General features: G+C 40.9%; 1 protein-coding gene across 2 annotated transcripts in view; it reads right to left on the reverse strand.

Moving 5' to 3' along the window:
- VAV3 (vav guanine nucleotide exchange factor 3) overlaps window positions 1-19807 on the reverse strand; it is a gene marked incomplete at both ends in the record, with an annotated part of 378650 nt that overhangs the window by 279772 nt on the left and 79071 nt on the right. For both annotated transcript variants that reach the window (XM_080690386.1, XM_080690385.1), the window contains one exon: window positions 12859-12975. In XM_080690386.1, coding sequence (XP_080546512.1) covers window positions 12859-12975 — 117 coding nt within the window. The remainder of the gene's footprint in view (window positions 1-12858; window positions 12976-19807) is intronic.

The raw sequence follows: 19807 nt of genomic DNA on the forward strand, positions 1-19807 counted from the left end.
CAGTCTGAAAATATTAAATGGAAAATTCCAGAAAAAAATAAGTCATAAGCTTTAAACTGTTAGCCATTTTGAGCAGTGTGATAAAACCTCAAGCCATACTGCCCCAACCATCTAGGATAGAAATCATGCCTTAGTCTAGTGTATACACTAGTCGGTGGCCACCTTGGTTATCAGATCCACTGCTGCAGCCTCACAGTGCTTATATTCAAGTAACTCTTATTCTGTTCATAACGGTCCCAAAGCTCTAGAGTCTCAGCAATTTAGATATTCCAAAGAGAAGCTATAACGTACTTCCTATAAGTGAAAAGGTGAAAATTCTCAATAAGGAAAGAAAAAATATTATGCTGAGGTTACTAAGACTTACAGTAAGAATAACTATTCTATCTCTGCAATTATGAAGAAGAAAAAGGAATGCACTAGTTTTTCCATCAAACCTCAAACTGTAAAAGTTACAGCCAAAATGCGCAAGTGCTTACTTAAGATGGACCTGGCATTACATTTGGGTATGTATGTATGTCCCTATAGGTTAAAAGATAGTATGCATGGGGCTCAGAATTACCTGTTTTCAGATATCCACTGGAGCCTCAAAATGTAAACCTTACAGAGAAGGGGGAACCATTTTATTAAGTAAAATAAAATAAAGGTTACCCAAACATAAGTACAGTGATACTATTTCAGTTGATCCAATAAACAAGACAGCGGCTGAGTGACAAATGGGCAAGTAGCTGATATGGTGTGGATACGGGGGTGAAGACATTAACATTCCGAGCCACACAGAGCAAGACAGCAGGAGTTCATCACACTGGGAATAGTGTGAAGTCTAAAACTTATGAATTTGTTTCAGAATTTTTATTTATAATTTTAGACCATGTTCAACCATGGGTAACTGAAGCTAAAGAAAGCAAAACCATGGGAGGGGGGACCTACAGTTCTCACAAGTTATCACTAATTGAGCCCCCACCCTCTGCCTCACACTGCACTGCCTGCTGAACCCACGGAATCTGACCCGCACTCCTTACTACAGGCCCATCACGGCCAGGGCCATTTTTTTTCCAGATCAAAATGTGAAGGCTCAGAGTAGTAGAGTAACTCTCCCCTGAGTGAGTCAGGGTACAAGGCAGGGTGAACCCTAGTCAGAATGAGCCGAGGAAGAATGCCAACTTAATGTTTCCAGGTCAAGTCTGTGCGGTGGAGGAAGAAGACCACAGCTCCTAGGAAATGAGCAGAGAAAAATCAGCAAAGCCAGACCCAGGGACTCAGTGCAGCAAAACCAGGCCCAGGACTCAGAGCAGCCACGAACCAACAAGCCCAGCACTCTGGGTAAAGCAATTCTCAGCCTATAAGGAGGTGGGGACAGGCTTTGACGTAAATCACTAAAATTAAGGGACAGAATGATATGGAGAAGAAAGGGCATTTCAGGCAAAGGAAACAATATTAATAAATTTTAATCTGTTAAGTCACAATGACTTTAGTAATTTGGTAGGACTGAAGTAAAAGACTTCATGGGGGTAAGAAAAGTGAGAAATACAGTCAGAAGAGCAAGCAGGGTCCCAATTTTACAGGGCCTTCTATAGCTTTTAAAAGATTTGTATTTTATTCTCTTAAAAGTCTACTTTCAAATTTTAAACATCTCAATAAACTTACCAGATTTACAGTTTTGAAAGACTGAAGATTAATTTGGACTGACTTTGAAATGAAGGCAAAAAGACACCTGAGAGACTATCTCAATAATCCCAGTGAAAAGCAAAAGCAAAGAGGGTTAAAGAAAAGGCATTTGTTGTTGTTTAGCCTCTGGAAGACTGAACAAATAAATATCTTTACCCAAATAGAAATAAGTTTGAAGAGAGAAAAAATCAATTTTTACACAGGGAATAATAGCCAATCATGCAAATTTAAGAAATCCTAGATTAAACAAAAGTTTGTTTCCTTTTTCAGTGCCTTTACTATGTTGTAACTCACAGACACAATACATAGTATTTACCAAATTTATCTGAACATGTGTTTTGCCAAACTTCCTATTAACATATTTCTTAGAACAATCACGAGTTTCTTGGGAAATCGTTTAGAAAATGCTGTTCCAGAGTGAACAGATTTTTGAAGTGGCTCAAAAGCAACTGGAAAGTTCATTCAAAAAGCAAACTTGAATAACCACCAAAGTGTAACAAGTTGATCTTTGCATGGCTCAGATGCTAGAATTCTAGGAGATGTGGTAAGAATGGGAAAGCATGCCAAGCATTGAGAACCCCTAAGAAAATGAGACAGACGTACAAGTTGCTGAAAAGGTCAGCTCTGTCCAAAATCAAATGAGAAGAATAGAGTGGTAACGAGGCAAGAGCTGTGTGGACAGCCAACCAGAGACACACACGAGGGGTAGCTAGAAGCTGTTTCCTCCTTCTTTGTTGAAACAGATACCAAGAAGGCCTAGGAGCAACTTCCTAGTTCTGCGAGGATCGTACCAAAGCTCTCTCATAACCATGTAAACACAGACAAGCCTTCTGCTGCTCAGGGATGAGCTGAAGAAGGCCTTTGGGGGCTGCAGGAGTTTGACTCCCAGTGCTAATCCAGAAGCTGGAAGTTGGCTAATCTGCAGGGAAAATACAGGACCTTCTGGAAGTAACGAGACTGGATATTCCAAATGCTACCCTGAGACTCGAAACTGGTTCCCCACAGGGGCAGAATAAGGAAGACCTAAGTTCACCAGCAGGAAAGGATCCCAACAGTGCCTGAACAGACGTCACTGTAAAGCCCGGAAACAGTGACCACACCAGGCCTAGCCGGTGTGGGCAGCACAGAGCTGAGCAGTACTAGAACTACAAGGCCACGCCAGCACCGGAGAACTGCAGCTCTCCTGAAGCCATGCAGGTCCATCTTCAACAGCACAGTCACCTGGAGACACTCACCTGGCTAGCAGACACTCACCTGGAGTCGGAGCCCCTTCTGGGACATAAACCTCAGAGTGTTGTAAGAAATTTAGGGTAGGAAATACTCCAGGAGGGAAATGTTTAACTTCTACTAAGAGTGGACGTCCAGACAAGTCATTGTGAAGAAAATATATTTTCATACCAAGATGATTTGCCCAGGTTCCATACGTAGTTATCCATCTACGTGCATGTGTAGACAATGTGGCTCTTTCAAGCCATTCCACAGTGAAGCTCTCGGGGCACTGGCACCCAGGAATAGCTCATGTTTGGTTGGGAGGCATTTCTTGTGACTGGGAAAGCCAGGCAAAGAGTTCTGAGGACATAAAGGCTACTCATTGTCAAGTATCACGGTGTCCGGGTGCAAGTGGCACTTTGGAGAGTGAGTGGCCCTGCACCCATGAGGACTGGGGGCAGGTGTGATGATTTGGATCTAAAATGTACCCCAAAGGCCATGTGCTAAGAGGCTTGTGGCAGTACTGGGAGGTGGTGGGACCTCTAAGAGTTGGGGCCTCATGGAAGAAAGCCGACCACTGGAGCACAGGTCCTTGGAGGGTGTGTCTCGTCCTCTGTCCCATTCTCTGCTTTCAATTTTCCCACCACGTGCTTTCTGCCATCATGTTCTGTCTCTCCACAGGCCTCAAAGCAATGAGGCCAGCAGATCACAGACTGAGCCAGAAGAAACCTTTACCCACTTTGAGTTGTTTTTCTCAGCAATTTCATCACAGCAACAGACAGCTGACTAGCAGCAGGGAGGGGGTTGAAGGTTAAGCAGGCTGGAGGCCGGCCCACTGTAACAACTCAGGCTGGGCAAGAAGAGATCGCTGTGCCCTGATAAATACACCCTCAGGTACGTGTGCCAGGCTGGGGAGAGTGCAAACATACAAATGATAGGATGCAGCCTGAGCAAACACTCTCATGAGATAGAGTACGAGGCCTTACAGGTGGGGCACAAACGGGAACTGACAATGTAAAGATGGCTTAAGAGCAGCGGGGCTCTGCTAATGGGCTATCAAAGGGAAAAGCTCCAGCACCTGGTGATGTGAACGGTGTAGATGCTGGGAGTTCTTGTTCCACAAACCACTGGAAGACCATTTTCTCCATTAATTTAACCATGTACCCCTTGTTTTTTTCAGCAAGCACAAATTTGCTAAGTAGCGATGTATTTATGGTACTAAAAGACCAAGCTACTCCCTCCCCTGAATCTTCCCTAATGTGGCTGCTGGTTTGGTTCACATCCTGGAAAGAAAAGCACTGGAGGAGCTCAACAGAGTCAACAGCCTTGAGGGACAGTTGCACGGCAGCCCCCCTGGCTCAGATTCCCACGCAAAGAGATCCGGTGAAATATTCTCACTGTAAAAGCCAAGGGCAGCATGCGGTATAAATAATCATCTGGGTGCACACAGGTGTATTAAAATCTCAGTCATCTGACCCCAGAAAAGGAAATCAAACCAAATAAACTGAGTTTCAAGAATGTGCCATTAGAATATTTTTTTTGATGCCCACATTCAGCAAGCTACTGCTTTCAGGCTGTATTTAAATTCATTCATTAGATCACTTCCTGAGCAAAAGGCTGTGCATTGTACATAAACTAACCCTACATTCGCAATCATTTTGTGCTACAAAAATTATTATCCCATTTATAGGCAAAGAAACTAAGGACCAGAGGGGTCAGGTGACAACTCTGATCACACAGAACCCAGCAGGGCTCTCTAACTTACACCAATTTGTTCAAATTAATAAATATCTGAATATCTCTTGAACCTTATTATCTCCAGGTGAAAGAGTTAAAGGGCTCTTTAATTTCTTTTTACCCGTGGGTTTTAAATGTTTTCCAATCATTATGTACGGCCCAAATCTATAGGTACAGCAGGGGGGCCTCAGAAGGAGGCCAGTCCCCAGGCTGCAGAGGCATCTCTCCCCTTTCTGAAAGCTGTGAAGCCAAGACAGACCCTGGGAGGAGGTGATGAACAGGTCTTTCAAACCTGAAGACCTGTGAGAGTCCTTAGGTCAATGGCGAGGGGAGTTAAAAGCATTTACTATGAAGCCAGGACTGTACTCCTGTTTAGTCATTTATTTACGTGCTCATGTAAAACAGCTTCTAGAATTCAAACTCTGTCTCCTCTTTATTATATGATAGAAGATATACAAACTGTCTCCAAGGTATGTGTAGCTTGAGTAATGAAAGAAAAAAAATCTCTCCACACATAAAATCATCTGGCTAATGAAATACACTGGATATCTTTTACTTCTGCTCTTGGTTGAGAGAACTAATAAAAACTGACTCAAAGAAGAAAAGAGGGGACGCACTGGATCTTATCATGGGGAAATCCAATAGACATATGTATTAGCTTGGGCACAGCTTGATTCCAGCCTCACATGATGTCACTGGGCTCTTCCTCAGCACTGTTCCTCTGAACTGGCTCCATCTTGAAGCTCCATGTGGTACCCAGATGGCTGAAGCTTCAAAGACCCACAGCCACACAATTCCAAATCAGAGGGGAGCCAAACGAAACTGCTGGACCGTTGGTTCTAAATGAGCAACTGACCCTACATCCAAGCCTATTGCTATCGCCAAAGGCGTGGGTATCCTAATTGATCAAACAATCTAAATTCCAAGACTGAGAAAGGGGGAAAAAAAGTTGCTTCTCAAAGAAGATGCAAGGCCACAGAAGAAGGGCAAGAAAATGACTGTGCAGTACAAAATATATTGATGAGACGCCACATTAGGAAGAACAAAATCTGTTTCCTAACCTCACCCCTCCAATATTAGTATCTCTTAATTAAAAATTCAACCAATGAATCTCAAACCCATTAAAAATGTTAGTGGTGAGGATAGCAATAAGTAATAATACCTAATATTTACTGAGTCCTAACCATGGCCCTAGACCTCAGTTAACAACTTCACATCATGTAATACTCACCTAACCTCAATTATAGGTGAGGAAAAGTTAGGCTTGGAGAGGCTAAGTTTCTTGTCAAGATTACATATTAGTAAGGAAGACAACCAGACTTCAAACTGAGCTCCAACTTAGAAGCAATGTTCTTAACCAAAATATGGAAAAATCTCTCTCAATAATATTCTTACCTGTTGCCCTGATTCACCCGTAAGCACCTGTCCTGAACCTTACCATTTTACAACTATCCCATTGCCACTTGAATTGCCTAGGATTGCCAAGGGGGGGGGGGGTGGCGCACACTTGTAATCCCTGCGCTTGGGAGGCGGAGACAGGAGGATCATGCTGGTTCGAAGCCAGCCTTGCTGGCTTAAGAGAGCCTGTTTCCAAATAAAAATATATTAAAAACAAATAGGAGTGTAGCCTGGAGGTAGAAGGTTTTCCAGGAACCCCAGCACCACCAAAAATAAAAAAAATTAAAAAATAAATAAATTGCCTAGGATCACCTTTGGCCAGGTGTAGTTCTCTTTGATTCTAGAAAACATAACACCTTCCACTGGCAAGGTGCTTTACAATTCTTTACAGGTCATGAAGTCTGTAGGTATCAGGAAGCAGAGGAAGAAGCTAATTCGGTCACTCATCTGAACTATAGATTTCTACAACCTGCTAGACATGGTCCCATTAAAGAAAAATCCCATGTGTTTCTGCCTTATGGATACATCCACAGCCCAGGAGGAAACATTTCCAAACAGCAAGAATGTTAACCAGAAAATGACAAAGCAGAGTAATAGCAAATTCTTTATACATGACATGAAATTAAATGAACTTATGGACCCTATTGAGAGGTCACAAAATAACATAACCGGTCATTTTTAATGCTATTCTATGGGGAGGAGATCCTCCCTTTTAAAAAATTATATTTCTTAAACAAAAAAATGCTGAAAAGATTTTACATATTATTGTCACCAGAAAGCCAGAAAATGATTCATCTTTTCTAAAGAAGTTAAATGTTTTTTCTACACATAAACCTAAAGTCAGTGAGGAGCTGTAAAGGTTCTAAAAAGAACATCTCAGGTTCTATCACCTCAGAGCAGGTATCAGCCTCAGCACTCTTAGCTGAGGACTCCACCTTTTAGTCATTTAGAACCCTGAGAGTAAGTTATATTCAACCTTTGCTGACTCCTAAATGAGTTCAAGTTACTAAGTGCATTCCTTATCCCTATTATACATACAAACACACACATGTATGTATGTATACACTCAGTCAGGAGAGGTGGTGCATACCTGTAATGCCAATGACTTGAGAGGTTGAGGAGGATCCTGGATTACAAGTTTAAGGCCAGACTAGGCAACTTAGTGATACCCTGTCTCAAAATAAAAAAAAAGGGGTGATTCAAGGTAAATCACCCCTGGAATCCTTACCCAATACCAGCGAAGAAGAAGGAGGAGGAGGAGGAGGAGGAGGAGGAGGAGGAGGAATAAACAAATATACATACACACATATACACAAACATTCAAATTTGTGTTGATGTTGGTTGAGTTTGAACTGAAGCAAATTAGAATGAGTAAGAGGCTTAATACTAGGAATTAAAGGAACTATTGAGGACAAAATTATCATAAGCCCTTCAAGAATGCTCAAAATTCAAGCTCTTCGTCTCATAAAAGAAAAATTACCACTCATCTGTGTTGATTAATGTTCTTTTCAAGATTTTATTAACTTCCAAAAGAAAACACATCTATGTCAAGCCAATGATTCAATACAATTTCCTGAACCCAACCCTGAGGGAGCGCTTGGACAGAGATTAAGGAGAATATGCCACAGCAGGGAGAGGCGGAGAGGGCAGGGCTAAATGTTGATGGCATGTGTATTTGCAAGAATCTGTGAAGCATTTGTCTGTTTAGAGTTATTGACTTTAACCACCACTGCACTGCCAACTCACGCTGCATCCTAAATCTTTCCTTTCTTTCTGAAGATGAAATAAAATGCAACTAGATCAAAATCACTTATGCTTTTAAAGTTGGTAAATTCCTTTGGTTTTCTCCTATAAATTTAACCTTTCCCTGACCATCCACACAGGAGTGATATCCAAAGCATATATAGCAGACAAGAAAAGCAGAGGGCTAAGAAGAGGGCATGCCTGAGTCTCAGACCCTGTCCCTCTCCGTGAGCCAGGAAAGCTTAAAATTATCATCCTAACTCCTGGCAACTCAGGTTGCCTTTACAAAACTATTACGAAAACCAAATGAGATTGGTAATAATAAACACTCTGAAATCTTCAAAACACTATAAAAATATAAAGTACTCTCATCACCCTTAATACTCCTACACAAAAAGGTACCAAATAGTCATGCATTCTAGGTTCACTATTTGGATGAACCAAGGCACAGAGACATTAAAAGTTTCTTTAAAAGTTGACTGAAGGCCAGGCGTGGTGGCACACTCTTGTAATCCCCGCGCTTGGGAGGCGGAGACAGGAGGATTGCTCAGGTTCGAAGCCAGCCGCGTGAGCTGGCTTAAGAGACCTTGTTTCCAAATTTTAAAAAGTATAAAAAAATAGGTCTGGGAGTGTAGCCCAGAAGTAGAAGGGCTTCCAGGAACCCCAGTATCACCAAAAATAAAAATAAAAAAGTTGACTGAAAATTCAATTAAATTCTAAGAAAGCAAGGGAAATAAGCCAATCCAAATCCTATTAAAAGTCACATTCACAGTTGTTTTGTCTCTGGATCAATACTCTGTTCAGTTTTTTTTTTTCTACTTAAACTATACAATACCAGCCAGGGATGGTGGTGCAGGCTTGTAATCCCATCATTCGGGAGGTGGAGACCAGAGGATCGGGGTTCGCAGACAGCTTCAGTTACTTAGGTCCTTCACAACACAGTGAGACCGTTTCAAAAAAAAATAAAAAGAGTAAAAACATAGGGCTCAGGGTATAGCTCGGAGGTACAATGCCCCTGGGTTCCTTCCATGGTGTGGCAAAAAAAAAAAAAAAAAAAAAAGCAGTACTATGTGAAATGCCCCAGTTGCATCACTCCCAATCAAGGCTTTGTGACTGGGCAGAATGTAGCACCCACAAAGATGACCCAGCCATACCACTCCTCGGAATCCCTTCAAAAGAATTAAAGTGAAAACACAACAGTGAAACATGCATACCCACGTGTGTAACAGCACAACTCACAATAGCCAAATTATGGAATTAACTTAGGTGACTGTCAACAGGTGGATGAATAAAGAAAAGGTGGCATATACACACAGTGAAGTTTTACTCAGCCATAAAGAAGAACGAAAGTGTGCCATTTGCAGGCAAATGTACAGCACTAGAGAGCATTATGCTAAGTGAGAGCAGAAAGTCAAAGGTTGTATGTTTTCTCTCGTATATAGAAGCTAGAAAGAAAATAAGAAACAAAAGGGACTTCGTAAAAATGAGGAGACCAGTAGGACAGTGGAACGGGATGGGGGAAACGGGGAAAAGGAAGACTGAGGAAGGGAACAGTTCAAATAATGCGTTCACTAATCTGTACGTGGAAGGAGGTGTGGACAATGGGGTGTGGTGCAGAGGGAGCCCCATCAAGAGATGTTGTGTGCATATGATGTATCACTTTCTATCTCACTGTGATGTATAATTCTGCTGCACAAAGTTCTAAAAAAAAAAGTACTCATACAGTAGGATTAACTCTGTGTGTGTGTGTGTGTGTGTGTGTGTGTGTGTGTGTGTGTGTGTGTATACGTACTGTACTGGGGATTGAACCCAGAGGCATTCTACCTCAGCTCAATTTTTTTCTTTCTTATTTGGAAACAGGGTCTCACTAAGTTGCAGGGGGCCTTGCTAAGTTGTCGAGGCTAACTTCCAGCCCTCAGTCCTCCTCTCTCAGCCTCCCAAGTACCAAGATTATAAGCGTGTGCCACCTCCCTGGCTTGATTTTTTTTTTTTAATTACATTAACACGTGCAAAGCACCTCAGATCATGCTGTTACAGGTATGGGGCCATGTGAATGCTTGCATTATGGGATAGCAGTAGAGAATCAGCCAGATCTGAATTGATATCATTGCTCCAACCCCTATTAGAAATGTGATTTGGGGTACAGGTTTTTTCAAAGGTATAATCAGGAGAAGAATAATACCTACTTCATAACATTGTTATAAGGATTGAAAGAATAATATGTACCTGAAACCTGAAGATACCAACATATCCTAAGTACTCAGTAGTTGGTGGTTTTGGTAGTTTTACCTAAAGTATATAAGTTGATAAATTCCTCTAGTTTTCTCATATAAATTTAACTTTTCCCCTGATCATCTACACAGAGTATGGAAAAATATGGAGTGGTATAAAAAAATCTCTTAACTTCCAGTTGGCTTCTTTAAGTTGAATAGAGCTCTGAAGGGAGAATGTGCCAATCCTGGCAGTAGCAAGGCTGACTTTAAAGTATCAAGGTTCAAGTTCTAAACCACAAGTCAAGTTTAATTCTGTTTAATTCTGCTTCAGACACACCACCGCCCAAACAAGGCCAGAAGCTAGAAATACATTCATTCCTGAGAAGCACACAGTTCATTCCTTTATATTCAATTTTTTTAGAATCTCAACTCTACAATGCTTCTGATGTTTAATCAATCTATCAGGAAGTATTATTCCATTAGAACAATGTTTGCATGAATTTTGGTGGGTTTTTTGGTTTTTTTTTTGTTTTTTTTTTTTTTTTTGGTAATGGGGATTGATCCCAGGGACATTCTATCCCCCAGCTCTATTTTATTTTTTTATTTTTGAAACAGGGTCTCACTAGGTTGCAGAGCCCCTCATTAAGTTACTGAGGCAAGTACTAGCATTACAGGCATGTAACACCACACCTAACTGCCATCACTTTTAAGATACTCATATAATTTTCTGATCTTCATCAACACCATTGCTTGTAAACTTGAAAGAAAAAGAAATCGGATGTTCTCTCTCATGTGTAGAAGCTAGGGAGGAAATGGGTCATGGGAGGAACTCTAGAAGAAGAGGAGGAAACTACAGATGAGCAAATAAGGTGACCTAGTGGAGGACGATGGGAGGGGGGAGAAGGAAATTCCCTAATGTACATGATGTACACTCACAAACGCATCAAAGTCAATCACTAAGCCAAACATGAGAAGGGGTGGAGGAGGGAATGGGGTGGGAATTGGGCAAGGGCTAATTGAGTGATATGTGCCATGTAGGCCTCTACCAATCTGTATCCCATTAAGATGTATGACTACAATACACCAAAAAAAAAATATTTTAAAGAAAACTGAAAATTCTTTACTGAGCTTCAAAATGTTAAGGCTTTTTTCATTTTTCATTTCTACAAATCATTTTCATTTCCTCAAAAAAGAAGGTGAAAACCAAAAGAGGTTCTTTTAATAACTGGCTTAGGAAAGGATCCATGAAGGGTAGAACAGGGATGTCTCTGGAATTTTTCTGGGCCAACAACTTAGAGATAGGTTCACTTCATCTGGGTTTCTATTTGATGTCTCTTTGGCTTGGTGGCTGGTAAACAAAGGTGCTTCCGTTTCCTTACTAAAGGCCTGGCTTTCAGTTCTTTGTACTGACAATCACATTCTATCTCTCATCATTTTTATTGGAGACCTCAAGACCATTAAATCAGCTTGCCAGAAATAAAAAAAGCCTTAGAAATCTTACACCCCTTTTTCTTACATGGCGGCAGGCAGTGGGATGACTGAAAAGGCTAGTGACTTCTCCAAACTGGAAAAATGCCTCTGGATCAAAATCAGGCAGAGAGCCCGGGCCCTCCACCTCCCACACAGAGTGGCCTTGCTGTGTTCAGCTTCAGATTTCTTATGTTTCCATCTCAAGCTTGAGCTATTTATTTCCACTGCCAAGCAAATCAATCCATGGCTTGTTTTTCTTATTAAATAACCAAAATATTACATCATAGAAATCACATAAAATGTTGCTCTCAGACAGCCTTTTGGTAAGATACTAGCACCTGAATTAAAGAACCATGGGAAACTTCTCAATGTCATTTAGTTTTTTCCTTTTTATGTGCTTATTTTCATAATGCAGTTATATCATAGGGGCTAAAGTAATGTCCCCTTAGTTATTTGACTCTTTTATGGCTACTTACTTATCCTAAGTTTATAGGCACTTTAATCATTCATAATAACTGACCACAACTTTTGGAAGGATGTTTTCATATTTCACCTAATATATATATATGTGTGTGTGTGTATATATATATATATATTTAATGTACACATAAGTAATATCAGTAAACACTAAAATCATGTCTCTGTGGAAAAAAGTATCACCAAAATCCAACAAAAAACTGCTGAAATGCAACAAGAGGAATTATTCAATAATCTCTTGTTGAGGTTGTCAGTGTTAGGGCACTAGCCTAGTGTACACAAGCACCAAGAAAGGGAAGGGCCAAGAGGAAAGAAAAGAGGAGGGAAGAAAGGAGAGAAGAGGAAAGGAGAGGAGAAGAGAGGAGAGGGAAGGATGAGGTAGGGGAAGAGAGGAGAGGAGAAGGAAGGGTAGGGGAGAGGAGAGGAAAGGAGGAGAGGGGAGGAGAAGGAAAAAGAGGGGAGAGGAGGGGAGGAGAGGAGAACAATTCCAGACATTTCGGTGATCTCAGTCTTCTACAAGTCACTCAGTATCAAGCTAGAGAACAGGGCAACAAAACATTCTCAACTTCCAAAAATTATAAACCTTCTAGATCTAGAAAAGCCTGAAGAGAAAGAATATTGGTCACAGACAAAAATGCCAGCTGAACTGTCTAAAAGATGGATCACAGTAATCCTATCCTCGAGAGTAACCAGCAGGAAAAGTTGGCTATGGATGCACAATTCCACCTACACTGCTTTAGCTTATTTTCAAACTCACTTTAAAGCTGTTGCGCCTATATATTTCCTTGTTTTCCATTTTTTGTGTTACTTTTGTTTTTGTTTGCTCACTGGTCTACATGTGAGATTTATATCTATAAGAAAGATCCAGAGACCACTTAGGTCTTAAGACTTCAAATGATTCAATCAAATGTTCTCCAATAAAAAGTAATACAAAAATGCAACTTACCTTCCCAAAGTCACGGACATCAAACAGGTCAAATGCCTCGAAGAGTTCACTTTTCCTCATTCCAAACGTCTCGCAACAGGCTGTGAGAAAGGTCCGGATGTTCTTCAAACAGAGAAACTGAAGAATGGAAAATAGCCATTAGGATATAGTGAATTATTCTGAATGCTACCTACCTCCTGTCACACCCAGACTCCTATAAAAACGACAAGGAAGAACCACTCCACTGCAAAGGCTGCTGTTTTATTTCTCACTCAGAGCATGGGCCGGGTACCCACTCAATGCACGGGCTCACTGCTAAGAACAAGCAGACAAAGTTTCTACCCTCAGGAAACTTACATTCTAATATGAGAAGGCGGATAAGAATAAATGCATTGACACAATGGCACATGTTTAAAATGTGTGTGTGTTTATCAAACTTTAAATAAATGTGGTTTGTTATATGTCAACTAAACCAAAATTAATTTTAAAAAAAAGATGTAACCTCCTATAATGGGCAACAGATTAGGTATAGTTACTGTATCTTTGCCTTTTTTAAGTACCGCCAATGTTTTATTTTTTTTTAATCTTGGTTCATTTTTTTAATTTGTAGAAAGCCCGTTTTACTTCATCTACATTGGAAACATTCAGATTTGTCACAGGCTTAACTTAGACACAGCTTTACGCTTTACAGGAATCATTCTCAGAGGTTTAAATATTTCAGGAGGGGTTAAAACCACAAGGGAAGCATCATAAAGCCTTTGAAACACAAAGGCAGCAGCCAATCAGCACATGCAGTTCCTGCTTTCACTTTAAAAAATTCATAAGAGACCTTTACGACACAGCATCCCTCTGCATGTTGCTCTTCCACACAGAATGGCTTATTTACAGATTAAAAGCCTTGCATTCTGCCAAGACTGATAATAATGACTCCCTGGGGGAGGAGGCAACTGCTCCCTTGCAATATTTTTCACATAATTAAGTGCCCGACTCATAGCTCACCAAGGAACAAAGCACAACTGGCAAATGCCACCCTCTGAAGACTTCTCACCAAGCCCAAAGTGCCCCCTGTGTAGGAAAGACTGCAGAAGGCTCCCACTAAAGTGCTCTGAGCATCCACTCGGCAAAGCAAATGTTATTACTGACAGTAAAAACAGTATGAAGCACAGTCATCGTTGCGCACGCAAGAGAAGGTGTTTGTGTTCTGTGGTACCAAGGATTGAACCCCGGGGTGTTCTATCTCTAAGCTACACTCCCCACCAGACTACTGTATTTCTTATTTTGAAACAGTATCTCACTAAATGGCTGAGGCTAGTCACAAACCTGAAATCCTTCTGTCTCAGCTTCCCAAGTAGGAGGATTATGGCCTGTGCCACCACGCCCAGCTGAAAAGACTTAAAACAGGCTTTCTCCTTTCTCCTGGAACTAATGTTGACCTGACTTGTCCCTGAAGTAGTTCAGTTCTACTAAGTTCAACAAATATTTACTGGATTTGGGAAAAGCCCTATACTGCTATGCCGTAGCTTTTCCGGGCAGTTCTCAACCTGATTTCTCTTGTTCGCATATGTTTTCTGTCAACAGTTTCTGAATGCCTGCAACATTGGAGATGCTGGGAATGCTACATATGACTGAGACAAGGCTCTGCCTCCAGCATCTCCCTGAAAGTTATCGGGAGGTTGTTGCAGAGTCCCAGAAGTTGACTAAAAGCACAAGGTTCACACTTCATCCATGCAGCTGGGTGCTGGGCTGGGTGCACAAACAGGGCCTGAGCTGGGGGTGGAGGAGGTGAGCTCCGAAGGCCTATGAAAGCCCCAATACAGCTGAGCCTGCTGGCCTGCCTGCCACTCCAGGAGATTCTCTTTGCTTTTACTCTAGTTTTCTTTTCCTAGTTTGTTCTAATGTACTTTTATTGGTGTGTTGTAATTATACAACACAGTGAGGTTCGCAGTGATACAAAGAGACAGGCGGTGTTTCCTGCGCATTTCACCTCTTTCCCTCTCCCACACATGTTAGGGAGCTTGGTAGAGATAACCTCACACACGGACACAACATTATATGAACAAGCTCCTTCCTCCCCTCCTCCCATCCTTCCCCAACCCTCTTCCACTACTCTCCTGGTGTCTCTGCTCATTTTGAAGTCCTTTTTTTCCCCTAGTTTCTCTCTAATTCCACATATGAGGGGAGACATACAGCCTTTGACATTCTGAGATTGGCTGATCTCACTTAGCATGATATTTTTCAGTTCCATCAATTTTCTTGCAAATGACATAATTTTGTCCTTCTTTAGAATGGCTGAAAAATTCCATTGTGTGGATATACTACATTTTCTTTACCCATGCACCTGCTTAGGGGCACCTAGGTTGGTTCCATGACCTGGCTATTGTGAGCCATGCTCTATGAACATGGGTATGCTTGTATCACTAGAGTACGCTGACTTTAATCCTTTGGGTAAGATGCAGAGGAGTGGTTGAGCTGGGGCATGTGGAAGTTCCACTCCCGGTTCATTCATTTTGATGAACTTCCATACCACTCGTCACACCTAGTGATGTATCTTAAGGAACAAATGAACCCCCATTTGTTTTACTTAAGAAAATCCCAAGCCAAAATAAAAACTAAAAGAAGGTAATGAACATCCTGCCTAAGGAACAATTATAACACAGTGCCATATATGCTTTTGTGTGCATACTTTTTTTTTTTTTTTTTTGGTGGTACTGGGGTTCCTGGAAACCCTTCTACCTCCGGGCTACACTCCCAGACCTATTTTTTATATTTTTATTTGAAAACGGGGTGTCTTAAGCCAGCGAGACTGGCTTTGAACCTGCGCGATCCTCCTGTCTCTGCCTCCTAAGCACAGGGATTACAAGCGTGCGCCACCACGCCCAGTGTACCCTTTTTTATTTTTAAAATATTTTGCTGAGCTATTTGAAATTTACAGGCATCATAACACATCACTCCTAAATAAATCAGTGTGTTTCTCCTAGGAATAAGGACATTTTCATACATACCAATAATACTGGTATTTCAGCTAAGAAAACTGTAATTTCACATTACCTATACCCATTCCAAATTCAAATTTCCAAAGTGACCACCTACTGTGTGTTTATATTTCTCTTGCCCAATCTAGGATCCAATCAAGTTTTATTCATTTCAAGTTTTACCCACTTGCTTGCTTTATCTTTGCAATATCCTTTAATATAAATATATTGGGGCTATCTTATTTCTTAATGACATGATCTTTTTAAAGAATAGAAACTACTGTCTTATCAATGCCTGGTTGTCTTATCAAATAATATACATTCGGTGTTTGTCTATTATTAATCATTAAGCCTCTTCCCCCATCACGTATATTTCCCGTGAACCAAAATTGACATTCAAGTTTTGGCAAAAATACTTCAAACTGTGAATTTCATGTTTTATCATTATCAGAACACATGAAATGTTAGGTTGAACATCATTGCTGAAGGAAAGCTAAGTCATTTGGTTAAGATGGTTACATATGGCCACATCTCTCTATTGTAAAGGTTTATACCCTCTTCATATCTGTAAATCACCTGGGGGTGAAAAAGTGGTCTCATGAGGCTTCCCAACATGTATGATACCCACTGATTATCCTTGCCTTGATTGTTCTATTCAGAACTCTAAAATAGTGATTTTTCCCTCTAATTCTTTTCACACATATTAGCTGGTAATTCTTCCCCCCCCCCCAGGTTTGGAGATGGAACCCAGGGGCATTTGACCTCTGAACTACACCTCCTGCCCTATTTTTTTATTCCTTATTTAGAAACAGGGTCTCACTACGTTGCGGAAGGCCTCACTAAGTTGCTGTGGCTGTCCGAGAACCGAGATCCTCTGGTCTCAGCCTCCCAAATGCTGGGATTACAAGTGTGCGCCATCACGTCTAGCTAGCTGGTAATTTTTAATAAATAAAAATATATATTTTGCCTTCCTCATTTTTTGTGCAATAATCAATCGTTATCATTACTCTTTTTGATCTTCTTATAGTCCTAAATTTGCCTTGCAGGAATCCTTCCAACTGGCTCCTGTATCCTTTCAATATGGCTTCATTCATCCTTGCTTTCTTAACTCAGGCTGTCCTTATACTTATTTGCTCATCACTAGTTCTGGAATCAGCCTTTTCTCTAAACAGGTCTGTTTCCACTTATAAATGGCAAATGTTGTTTAAAAAACAAAGCCTGTACACCAGGCTACTCACAGATTAATGAGCTAATCACATTAAGTGAACCAACACCTGTACCTTTGCTTAAATAATCTATCATTCCCAAAACAAAGAGCTAACAGGACTGGTCTACTTGGTCTCAATGTACCTGTCAGAAAATTCTATAATTTTATTTGTGGAATGCCCAATAAGCCAACTCATATTTCACTTTGTTCAGGATAAAATAAGCTTGAATTCACTGAAAAGGAAAAAACGCTGATGAGCAAGTGATCTAACGGCTAGAAAAGCGATTGTCTTACATGACATTGTTCCTGTGTAAGATTCTCTCTCCAATTCTATTCATTCTTTGAGATCAGAAGGTGTTTGACAGTCCTGTGTATCACCTTCAGCAGCTGAAAATACAACGCCTGCAGAGATGGGTTATGAGGCCCAAGGAAAAGTCCATCTCATTATTTCACAGCCATGTCTTATTCTTGACCAAAAATTATACAATTTTGCCAAATCAACAAATTTATTCACATGAAATAATTCTGGGATTTCTTAAAATTTAGAATTTTAACAATTAAAGGACCTTAGGATTTTGGGGTCTGAGGTATTAGGGTTGGAACCCAGGGGCATTTTACCTCTGAGCTAGACCCCCAGCACTATTTTTTGTTCTTTATTTTGAAATGGGGTCTCACTGAGTTGCAAAGGACCTCACTAAGTAGCTGAGGCTGTCTGCAAACCGTGATCCTCCTGTCTCAGCCTCCCAAGTACTGGGATTACAAGCATTCACCACCACACTCGGCTTAGGATTTTTAAATTTAAAAGTATCCCTATAAGATAAAGAATTGCTAAACAAGGATACATACATGATAAAGTATTTCTTTATACAATCATTATAAGCTATTTATTATTTTATACATACACTATAAGCTATTTATTCATTAAAATATATTAAATAGATGTCTGATCATGGACTTCAAACTATCCCAACTAGGTTCTGACTTATTAATGTATTAGACAAACATAAACTGAACGAGGCTACCAAGAAATGGGCATAAAAAAGCAAAAACACAACCCAGACATGACCTTCAAAGTCCACCAAGATAAGACAAGTGAATCCACAGTTACACAATAGGGTGATGACTGCTGTGAAGACATTCAAAGGTTCTTAGGAATCCTGGGAGACAGGGACAGCTTTCTGGAACAAACAATAAATGAGGTCAGAGGAAAAGTGAGAGTGGGAATCAGCCCCACAAAGAGAAGGAATGGTATTCGAGGAGAGAAAAATAAATAGCCAGAAAGAAGATGAAGGATGCCTAATGGCAATTGCAGTGTGCATACACGAGCAGGAGATGAGGCCTCTGGAGCAAGGACCACTGGGGCAGTGAGAAGGTTCCAAGGGCCATGGCTGGGCCGGAGCAGTGAGAGAGGGAATAGTGAGAGCTGCAGGGCGCAGGGCGAGCCTGGCATGAGAGCAGCCTTGGGCTTTTCCCTAGAAGAAACTGTGAGGGTCAAGGGCCTGAGGTAGAAGAGAAGAAAACTACTCCACTTTGTATTTTATGATTACTAGTATTGTGAGTTTCACAAAATTGCTATGTTCCAGGCTCTATCCTAAATATTTATGCCATTTAGTCTTTACAAAAATCCAATCAGAAAAGTCTTTTTTTTTTTTTCTTTTTCTAGCTACTGAGGCTGAAAGGTTACCCAAATATGGTAATTAAATTTGCCAAAGTAATGGAGTCAGGATTCAAATCCGGCCATTCTGACTACCAAGCCTAAATCCTTAACTACTATGTTACACTAACTGCATTTTGTGGCATGTGGAGTTAAAAGCTTTTCGTTTTATTAGGGAGATGACGACGTGTGCTAGAAGACATGGGGATTGTACACATATCTCGGTCTTGGCACCAGAGAAACAGTAGAAGCAACCACTGAAAATGGCAGTTTAACAAATGGGAAGGGGGTGAGAAAGGGAAGCACAGGTTGTCAGTTAATTCTTGTCTTCATAAATGCAAAGGCCCAGTAATTCACTGCTGCTTGGCCTCTTTCCCAGGAATACCCACAGATAAGTGATGTATTCTAATAAAGCCACCTGTCTTCGATTTCCCTGTCCAGTCTCTCTGCCCCTCAAAAAGACTTGAACAGCTTACTTATTCAAAGTTGAGAGATGAAAATGAAATAAAAGTGCTCAAGATCAACACAAGCAAACTTTAAAGAGGAAATCTTAGCACCGACATAGCCTAAGTAATCCTAAAATTATATATCAGGTCAAAGCCCTCTGGATTAGAAAATACTTCATTAGCAGAAAGCTATCTCAACAGAAGTGGCTTTCCGGGTGCCTCCTCTGTGGTCACCACTCCAGGGCTGGCAATACTGGTACACAAGTCAGGCTGCTAAAGTTCTCTATAAAACTGAAAAAATCCCCCCTTATAAGTAGTGTGTATGGCTTCTCCCCCAACCCTTGATGCCTAAGAGCCATCTTGACTTTTCTCAAAGATACAAATGCAAATAGGATTGCTTTAACTACTCCTTTAAAATTGTTAGCAATAATGGACTAGTTGTTTGAACTGAGGCTGCCTAAAAGGAACACCCTTCACAGCTTCTTGTGAAATGAGTTTTGACGCTGAGAAATGGTATCTCAAAGGAAAGTTGGCAGTTCCTCACAGCTCCACAATCACAGGGTCTCACACCTGCCAAGGTCGCCAGGACCCCCTTCTGCCAAGCTGTCTGATGGAAAAAGAAAATCTCAGGTCCCAGGACTTTGGGACACTCATTGCCCCATTGAAAGAGAAGTCCCCAAATTTGAGGATT

This window comes from Muscardinus avellanarius, assembly GCF_963383645.1.
Source record: "Muscardinus avellanarius genome assembly, chromosome: 3".
Lineage (NCBI taxonomy): Eukaryota > Metazoa > Chordata > Mammalia > Rodentia > Gliridae > Muscardinus > Muscardinus avellanarius.